Below are 10617 nucleotides of genomic sequence, written 5' to 3' on the forward strand. Positions count from 1 at the left end.
GCCAAACTTTTGACTGGTACAGTATATTATTTTTCTCAAAATTGCATTTTATTTGGAGGTACATAAAGCAGTCATGTTTTTATAAAACATGTCATATTAAAATAACTACTGCAATTGACAGAGACAAAAGCCACCAACTAATCAAATTTTATTTGTCACATACACATGGTTAGCAGATGTTAATGCCACTTTAAGAAATGCTTGTGCTTCTAGTTCCAAAATGAGTAAAATATATCAGTAATCTAACTTTAAACAATTTCAAAATACTGTCTTATACATACAAGCCTAGGGGGATTATTATGTACATAAATATATATGATATACTGGTACTCTATATCATCTACTGCATCTTTATGTAATACATGTATCACTAGCCAGTTTAACTATGCCACTTTGTTTACATACTCATCTCATATGTATATACTGTATTCATATACCAACTGTATCTTGCCTATGCTGTTCTGTACCATCACTCATTCATATATCTGTATGTGAGATGAATTCTTTATGTAAACTTATATTATAAGCATTGTTTTGGAATTGTTAGTTATATTTTACTTTTTGGTTATTTATTAAAGTGGCAGTTGAGTCAGAACTAAAAGCACAAGCCACTCAATGTTAGTGGTGGCTGTTTAACAGTCTGATGGCCTTGAGATAGAGACAAATAAAATTTGATTTGATTTGATTTGATTTACAGCTTGGAATCGAACCAGGGTCAATAATACCTGTTTATTTCCAGTAAAGCTATTACATCACCTGTCTCTCCCTCTGCCCTCCCTGGATAAATATGGTAATGAGGTCAGCAGCCTCTGCCCCTCCCTCTGCCCTCCCTTCTCTGGATAACTATTAACACATAAAGCCACTATAAAGTGCTGCTCACATGGACACAGCTACAACCCTTCAACAGGTACATGGGTGAATTAGTACCTTCTCTCTGAACTAAATGTGATAACTGTTGTTCTGCTGTTTTTAATAAAGAACATGTCTAAGTGTGTTTTCGATGTTTTCCATAACTTGAGTTGACCTTAATCTGTTTTGTCTTGGATAGAGGACATCAGTCAGCCATCTACAATCTAGAGGACATCAGCCAGCCATCTACAATCTACAGGACAATAACCAGCCATCCACAATCTCTGTAAGTGTATTCTACTTGACTTATATCTAATGTTATCTTTACTGCTTATTAACATGGTTGATTTTATATAATTAGGACCTTTGTAACCCTCCATGAGCTCCTTGAACAGAATAAGTAAACACTGAGTATACAAAACATTAAGAATACCTTAATACAGGTTACCCACGTTTCTCTCAGAACAGCCTCAGTTCGTCAGGTCATGAACTCTAATAGGTGTCGAAAGCGTTCCACAGGGATGCTGGCCCATGTTGACTCCAATGCTCCCACAGTTGTGTCAAGTTGGCTGGATGTCCTTTGGGTGGTGGACCATTCTAGATACACACAGGAAACTGTTGAGCATGAAACACCCAGCAGCGTTGCAGTTCTTGACACAAACCAGTGCGCCTGGCAGCTACTACCCTACCCTGTTCAAAGACACTTCAATAATTTGTCCTGCCCCGTTCACCCTCTGAATGGAACACATACACAATCCATGTATCAAGGCTTAAAAATCCTTCTTTAACCTGTCTCTTCCCCTTCATCTACACTGATTGAAGCAGATTTCTTATCAATAAGGGATCATAGCTTTCACCTGGGTACACCTGGTCAGTCAGTCTATGTCCTTGAAAGAGCATAACAGACTATTATGAAAGTGTTCATATTTTTTTGTCCACTCATTGTGTATTATATATATATATATAAATAGTGTATTAATGTGTGTTTCAGGTGTGTGTGTGTGTGTATATATAGTGTGTTCCTGTGTGTTTCAGCTGTGTGTGTATATAGTGTGTTCCTGTGTGTGTATATAGTGTGTTTCAACTGTGTGTGTATATAGTGTGTTTCAGATGTGTGTGTATATAGTGTGTTTCAGATGTGTGTGTATATAGTGTGTTCCTGTGTGTTTCAGCTGTGTGTGTACATAGTGTGTTTCAGATGTGTGTGTATATAGTGTGTTTCAGATGTGTGTGTATATAGTGTGTTTCAGATGTGTGTGTATATAGTGTGTTTCAGATGTGTGTGTATATAGTGTGTTTCAGATGTGTGTGTATATAGTGTGTTTCAGGTGTGTGTGTGTGTGTGTATATATAGTGTGTTCCTGTGTGTTTCAGATGTGTGTGTGTATATATAGTGTGTTCCTGTGTGTTTCAGCTGTGTGTGTACATAGTGTGTTCCTGTGTGTGTATATAGTGTGTTCCTGTGTGTGTATATAGTGTTTCAGATGTGTGTGTATATAGTGTGTTTCAGGTGTGTGTGTGTATATATAGTGTGTTCCTGTGTGTTTCAGCTGTGTGTGTACATAGTGTGTTCCTGTGTGTGTACATAGTGTGTTCCTGTGTGTGTACATAGTGTGTGTTTCATATAGTGTGTTTCAGATGTGTGTATATAGTGTGTTTCAGGTGTGTGTGTGTGTGTATATAGTGTGTTCCTGTGTGTTTCAGCTGTGTGTGTTTATATAGTGTGTTTCAGATGCGTGTGTGTGTGTGTGTGTGTATATAGTGTGTTTCAGGTGTGTGTGTGTGTGTGTATATAGTGTGTTCCTGTGTGTTTCAGCTGTGTGTGTACATAGTGTGTTTCAGATGTGTGTGTGTATATATAGTGTGTACATAGTGTGTTTCAGCTGTGTGTACATAGTGTGTTTCAGATGTGTGTGTGTATATATAGTGTGTTTCAGATGCGTGTATATATAGTGTGTTCCTGTGTGTTTCAGCTGTGTGTGTACATAGTGTGTTTCAGATGTGTGTGTGTATATACAGTGTGTTCCTGTGTGTTTCAGCTGTGTGTAACTATGAGGGGAATTGTCCTTCTCTTTCTGCTGTCTCTCTGGCCTGGAGGCAACGTGGATGCTATCAATCAAGAGGTCTTGGCTAATGTGGTACAAGAGATGAGAAGGTGGGTGTTTCTCTGTTCTTTCATAATCTATGAACTCCTAAAATACTTTTAGACATAATTATTAGCCATTATAAGAAATAAAACATTTTTGGGGGAACATTTGAAGTTTATATTCCTCTTAACATTCATTCGATATTTTTATTCTGTCCTGACTGTTTGATCGACCGATTAAAACACTGGTTCAAACCGTGAACCCCTGTTATTGTAATGGTGAGAGGTTAGCATGTCTTGGGGGTATGATATGAAATGCTAACCTCCCCTGTTATTGTAATGGTGAGAGGTTAGCATGTCTTGGGGGTATGATATGAAATGCTAACCTCCCCTGTTATTGTAATGGTGAGAGGTTAGCATGTCTTGGGGGTATGATATGAAATGCTAACCTCCCCTGTTATTGTAATGGTGAGAGGTTAGCATGTCTTGGGGGTATGATATGAAATGCTAACCTCCCCTGTTATTGTAATGGTGAGAGGTTAGCATGTCTTGGGGGTATGATATGAAATGCTAACCTCCCCTGTTATTGTAATGGTGAGAGGTTTAGCAAACAAACGCTTAGCCTAAATTAAGCCCCTGGACTGCAGACAAGATAAGATGCTGGTATAGACTGTATTGTTAGTAAAGACTGTATTGCTAATATAGACTCTATTGCTAATATAGACTGTATTGCTAATATAGACTATAGACTGTATTGCTAGTATAGACTGTATTGTTAGTAAAGACTATATTGCTAATATAGACTGTATTGCTAATATAGACTGTATTGCTAATATAGACTGTATTGCTAGTATAGACTGTATTGCTAGTATAGACTGTATTGTTAGTATAGACTATATTGCTAATATAGACTGTATTGCTAATATAGACTGTATTGCTTGTATAGACTGTATTGTTGGTAAAGACTATATTGCTAATATGGACTGTATTGCTAATATAGACTGTATTGCTAATATAGACTGTATTGCTAGTATAGACTATTACTAATATTGACTGTATTGTTAGTATAGACTGTATTGTTAGTATAGACTGTATTGTTAGTATAGACTGTATTGCTAGTATAGACTGTATTGCTAATATAGACTGTATTGTCAGTATAGACTGTATTGTTAGTATAGACTATATTGCTAATATAGACTGTATTGTCAGTATAGACTGTATTGTCAGTATAGACTGTATTGTTAGTATAGACTATATTGCTAATATAGACTCTTGCTAATATAGACTGTATTGTTAGTATAGACTGTTGTTAGTATAGACTATATTGCTAATATAGACTGTATTGCCCTCTGTAATTATTATGGAGTCACTTTTATTGTAAATAAGAATACAATAGAATATGTCTTGGGTGTATGATATGAAATGCTAACTTCCCTGTTATTGTAATGGTGAGAGGTTAGCATGTCTTGGGGGTAAGATATAAAATGCTAAACTCCCCCTGTTATTGTAATGGTGAGAGTTTAGCATGTCTTGGGGTAAGATATAAAATGCTAACGTCCCCTGTTATTGTAATGATGAGAGGTTAGCATGTCTTGGGGGTATGATATAAAATGCTAACGTCCCCTGTTATTGTAATGGTGAGAGGTTAGCATGTCTTGGGGGTATGATATGAAATGCTAACCTCCCCTGTTATTGTAATGGTGAGATGTTAGCATGTCTTGGGGGTATGATATGAAATGCTAACTTTTTAATGTATTTTTTTATTTATTGTAATGGTGAGAGGTTAGCATGGGGGGGTTATGAATAAGGATGAGTAACTTTCCCACTCATCATTATTCACGATTAATTAACATTATCCGTAATGGTAGCATCCACATGGATGTAGAAGTGTTAAGAGACATATTCTAATCTTTTATGCAATTAAAGTGACTCCAAAATGATTTCTATTGGGCACAAAATAATCTGAAACACAACCTAAATAAACAGCATATGCAGCCAACAAGTGTAATAAAAAGTCACAAGCTTGATGTAATCATTGAGTGCTAGGAACATGGGACCAAATACTAAACATTGGACTACTTTAAGAGGTCTGAGATAGTGCCTTCCGTAATTATTGGGACAGTGACACATTGTTTGTTGTTTTGGCTCTGTACTCCAGAACTTTGGATTTGAAATGATACAATGAATGACTATGAGGTTAACTTTGTCCATGAGATGGAGGTGATCATTTATGCAAAAGTAACAGTGCACATATTCACTGTCAATGTTTCTGATCCTCTGTGTTCTGTCTCTTCTGTCTCCTGTCTGTTTATAATGTTTCTGATCCTCTGTGTTCTGTCTCCTGTCTGTTTAGAATGTTTCTGATCCTCTGTGTTCTGTCTCCTGTCTGTTTATAATGTTTCTGATCCTCTGTGTTCTGTCTCCTGTCTGTTTATAATGTTTCTGATCCTCTGTGTTCTGTCTCTTCTGTCTCCTGTCTGTTTAGAATGTTTCTGATCCTCTGTGTTCTGTCTCCTGTCTGTTTATAATGTTTCTGATCCTCTGTGTTCTGTCTCCTGTCTGTTTATAATGTTTCTGATCCTCTGTGTTCTGTCTCTTCTGTCTCCTGTCTGTTTAGAATGTTTCTGATCCTCTGTGTTCTGTCTCCTGTCTGTTTATAATGTTTCTGATCCTCTGTGTTCTGTCTCCTGTCTGTTTAGAATGTTTCTGATCCTCTGTGTTCTGTCTCTTCTGTCTCCTGTCTGTTTAGAATGTTTCTGATCCTCTGTGTTCTGTCTCTTCTGTCTCCTGTCTGTTTATAATGTTTCTGATCCTCTGTGTTCTGTCTCCTGTCTGTTTAGAATGTTTCTGATCCTCTGTATTCTGTCTCCTGTCTGTTTAGAATGTTTCTGATCCTCTGTGTTCTGTCTCCTGTCTGTTTAGAATGTTTCTGATCCTCTGTGTTCTGTCTCCTGTCTGTTTAGAATGTTTCTGATCCTCTGTGTTCTGTCTCTTCTGTCTCCTGTCTGTTTATAATGTTACTGATCCTCTGTGTTCTGTCTCTTCTGTCTCCTGTCTGTTTATAATGTTTCTGATCCTGTGTTCTGTCTCTTCTGTCTCCTGTTGTTGTTCAGGTTCGGCCTGGAGAACCGCCAGTATGCCATGGCTGTCTTACTCACCCAACAGCAGTGCACCCAAAATGGAGCAATCTTTGATGTAGGCGTGCAACCTCAGGTTGTCCAGAAGAGACTACAGGATTATAGTGTCTACATAGGAGACCGGCTCATCGCAGCCATACCTGACACCTACCATGCTGAGTACCTTCTCTTGGGGCATGATAAAACCAACCCCAGCAGAATGCAGACTCTGTTAACAGCAGCAAAGCCCAATGACTGCATCGTCTTCTTCTCCAACTACTCTCCCTGCCTGGAGAGATGCAACGTCCCTAATGGAGCAACCAGCATTCTGCCCTTCATGACCGTCTTCAACGGCAGGAACGCCAACCAGATGGCCTTTGTCTTCTCCTCGGTTTGGGACCCTTCAAGGCACCATACAGGAGTGACCAAACCGACTAAGCAGCAGGTGTTTGAGTCCTTCCAGAGAATAGAAATATACCTCCCTTTATATCGTTGTGTCAGATTCAAGGAACAAAACACATGTTACCGTTGTGTCACTGCCAACACAAATCCTGAGACCAATGACTGTCTGTATGGATACTAATAGTGTACACTGTCTCAATGGTGGAAATATAGAAATGTATATTTTCTTTCTCTCTCTCTGTCCATCCCCCTCTCTCTGTCCATCTCTCTCTCTGTCCATCTCTCTCTCTGTCCATCTCTCTCTCTGTCCATCTCTCTCTCTGTCCATCCCCTCTCTCTGTCCATCTCTCTCTCTGTCCATCCCCCTCTCTCTGTCCATCTCTCTCTCTGTCCATCCCCCTCTCTCTGTCCATCCACCTCTCTGTCCATCTCTCTCTCTGTCCATCCATCTCTCTCTGTCCATCCCCCTCTCTCTGTCCATCCCTCTCTGTCCATCTCTCTCTCTACACAGTTCATTAAAGTTCACCATAGCAGCAACACTACTGTCTCCATCATTACTGTTGTTGGTATTTCTGTCTTTATTAGGTTTTATTACACTGACATAAACACTGCATGACAGAAAGACCATGTCCTTCCTGTTTCCCTGCATCTTCTGAGAACAAAAAGGTTGAACGTAGAGGACTATAAACAGTCTTGTAAATGTTGTTGAAAACACTTGAAATGTGGTGAGACTGATAGAGTTAAGACTTGGACCCACAGATACAAACACATAACATTATGACAATAACCGAAGGAGATATCAACACACATGTAGCTGTGTAATATATAGTCCTTAACATAAACAAACACACGCCCTAATGAACATGTACTAGGTTTTTCCAAGAGAGTTCTGGTCAGTCATCCTCTCAGCGGTGTCCGTTCCCCCTCAAGCAGACACCAGGACGGCTAATCTGGGACAGAGTAGGAGGCAGTTCAGTTTGGCCACGCAATTCATCCAAAAGTGAAAATGCTGCCCCCTATCCCAATCAAGTTAAGGAACTTCACTGGACTCTATGTAAACTGGAAACCATATATCCTGAAGCTGCATTTATTGTAGTTGGGGATTTTAACAAAGCAAATGTGAGAACAAGGCTACCTAAATTCTACCAGCATATTTCTGCACTATGCGCAGGGGTAATACACTCGATCACTGCTACGCTAACTTCTGTAATGCGTTATGACATTATGACAATAACCAAAGGAGATGTCAACACACTCTAACTTCCCCAATGCGTTATGACATTATGACATTAACCAAAGGAGATGTCAACACACTCTAACTTCCCCAATGCGTTATGACATTATGACATTAACCAAAGGAGATATCAACACACTCTAACTTCCCCAATGCGTTATGACATTATGACATTAACCAAAGGAGATATCAACACACTCTAACTTCCCCAATGCGTTATGACATTATGACATTAACCAAAGGAGATGTCAACACACTCTAACTTCCCCAATGCGTTATGACATTATGACATTAACCAAAGGAGATATCAACACACTCTAACTTGCGCGTTATGACATTAATGACATTAATTTCACACATTTAGACATTATGACAAAACCAAAGGAGATTAAACACTAAACAAGTAATGTTATGGATGACATGTAACAAAGGAGATATCAACACACTCTAACTTCCCCAATGCGTGGACAAAACCAAAAGACAAAACAAATGGAAAATGACAAGGTGACATTAACCAAAGGATGGTCAAACACTCTAACTTCCCCAATGCGTTATGACATTATGACAATAACCAAAGGAGATGTCAACACACTCTAACTTCCCCAATGCGATGACAATGACATTAACCAAATGGGAGATATCAACACACTCTAAGTCCCCAATGACAATGACATTATGACATTAACCAAAGGAGATATCAACACACTCATTTCCCACAATAGCTGTGTAATATATATTCCTTAAAACTATTCATATTCTCCTAACTATATTTATATGATTGATTCTGAGTCTACAGACTCTATATCGTTATATAAGAACACATTCTGTCAGTTCAGGGACTTTTAACTCTTGTCCTGGAGTGAATAGGTATTGCAAAGGAGATAGTTCAACACACTCCAAGCACCACACCTGACATTTATAATCATCTCAACACACTCTAACTTCCCCAATGCGTTATGACATTATGACAATAACCATGTCAACACACTCTAACTTCCCCAATCATATGACATTATGACATTAGAGAAACTGGTAGCAGGAGTCCAGCTTCTGGAAGACAAGTTGATGATGAGGGAGATGAGAGCTGGACAATTAATACTGAATCTGGTCAAAATGTGTGACGTCTGCTTTATTTAATATTCAGAAGATAATATTTTGTGTGTTATCTTTCTTCATGGCCAACATGCCAGGTTGATTCGTTAACTCTTTACTTGAAGGGTGTACATTAGTCATTCATAAGTCATTCATTTGGGGTAGCAGGAAGCCTAGTGGTTACAGTGTTGGACTAGTAACTGAAAGGTTGCAAATTCAAATCCCCAAGCTGACAAGGTACAAATCTGTCATTCTGCCCCTGAACAGGCAGTTAACCCACTGTTCCTAGGCTGTCATTGAAAATAAGAATTTGTTCTGAACTAACTTGCCTAGTTAAATAAAGGTTAATAACATATATATATATTTTTTTAAAGGGGGTACATAAGTCATCTGGGCTTCCAAGTGGCACAGTTGTCTAAGGCTCTGCATTTCAGTGTAAGACGGGTCACTACAGTCCCTGGTTATGACATTATGACATAACCAGGAGATATCAGTCACATCACTTCCCCAATGCGTTATGACTGTTAGCGTAACTGGCTGTAAGGGAGTCAGGCGCAGGGGAGCAGAATTTGGGTAGCAAACGGAGCCTTTTATTTAGGCGAACAAAACGCATGGCACTAAGAACACTAAACACAATACGGGTTGACATAACCCAGAGCAACCAGACTAACGTGCGCATACACGAAACAATAAACAATTTCACACACAGACATGAGGGGGAACAGAGGGTTAAATACACAACAAGTAATGAGGGAAATGTACACCGGGTGAGTGGGAAAACAAGACAAAACAAATGGAAAATGAAAGGTGGATCGGCGATGGCTAGAAGACCGGTGACGTCGACTGCTGAACGTCGCCCCGAACAAGTAGAAGGAACCGACTTCGCCTGAAGTTGGTATCAACATAACAAAGGGTTACTGAGCTATATTCCTTAAAATATTGGTATTCTCCAACTATATTTATATGGATTCTGAGTCTACAGACTCTATATCGTTGGTATAAGAACACATTCTGTCACAGGGACTTTTAACTTGTCCTGGAGTGAATAGGTAGCATGTTCCAACCAAGTACCACACCTGACTTCATTAATCATCTCACACATTGTTCTATCAGAGAAACTGGTAGCAGGAGTCCAGCTTCTGGAAGACAAGTTGATGTTAGATGAGCTGGACATGTTGGTGGTCAAACAGCTTTATTTAATATTCAGAAGATAATATTTTGTGTGTTATCTTTCTTCATGGCCAACATGCCAGGTTGATTCGTTAACTCTTTACTTGAAGGGTGTACATTAGTCATTCATAAGTCATTCATTTGGGGTAGCAGGAAGCCTAGTGGTTACAGTGTTGGACTAGTAACTGAAAGGTTGCAAATTCAAATCCCCAAGCTGACAAGGTACAAATCTGTCATTCTGCCCCTGAACAGGCAGTTAACCCACTGTTCCTAGGCTGTCATTGAAAATAAGAATTTGTTCTGAACTAACTTGGTTAATAACAATATTTTTTTAAAGGGGGTACTTAAGTCATCTGGGCTTCCAAGTGGCACAGTTGTCTAAGGCTCTGCATTTCAGTGTAAGACGGGTCACTACAGTCCCTGGTTCACATCCAGGCTGCATCACATCTGGCCGTTATTGGCAGTCCCATAGGGCGACGCACAATTGGCCTAGTGTTGTCTGGGGCAGGCTGTCGTTGTAAAAAAAGAATTTGCTCTCAGCTGACTTGCCAAAGTACATATAATAAATGACTCCTGTATGAAAACAGAACACCTTTAAAGGAGTCTTTACCCTCTTACACACTATTAACGTACCATATCAACACAGGGTTACTGACTAACATGTTGGT

The 10617-nt window shown here is 39.2% G+C and overlaps 1 protein-coding gene across 1 annotated transcript; it reads left to right on the top strand.

Annotated features, from left to right (window-relative positions):
* The first annotated feature begins 807 nt into the window (after positions 1 to 807).
* On the top strand, positions 808 to 6768 carry LOC112257189. Its single transcript, XM_024430737.2, has 4 exons — positions 808 to 907; positions 1049 to 1135; positions 2889 to 3004; positions 6049 to 6768. The coding sequence occupies exons 1-4, from the start codon at positions 881 to 883 to the stop codon at positions 6632 to 6634; spliced, it is 816 nt and encodes a 271-aa protein (XP_024286505.1). The 5' UTR covers positions 808 to 880; the 3' UTR covers positions 6635 to 6768.
* Positions 6769 to 10617: the final 3849 nt, after the last annotated feature.

Source organism: Oncorhynchus tshawytscha, linkage group LG08, assembly GCF_018296145.1.
Source record: "Oncorhynchus tshawytscha isolate Ot180627B linkage group LG08, Otsh_v2.0, whole genome shotgun sequence".
In the NCBI taxonomy this organism is placed as follows: domain Eukaryota; kingdom Metazoa; phylum Chordata; class Actinopteri; order Salmoniformes; family Salmonidae; genus Oncorhynchus; species Oncorhynchus tshawytscha.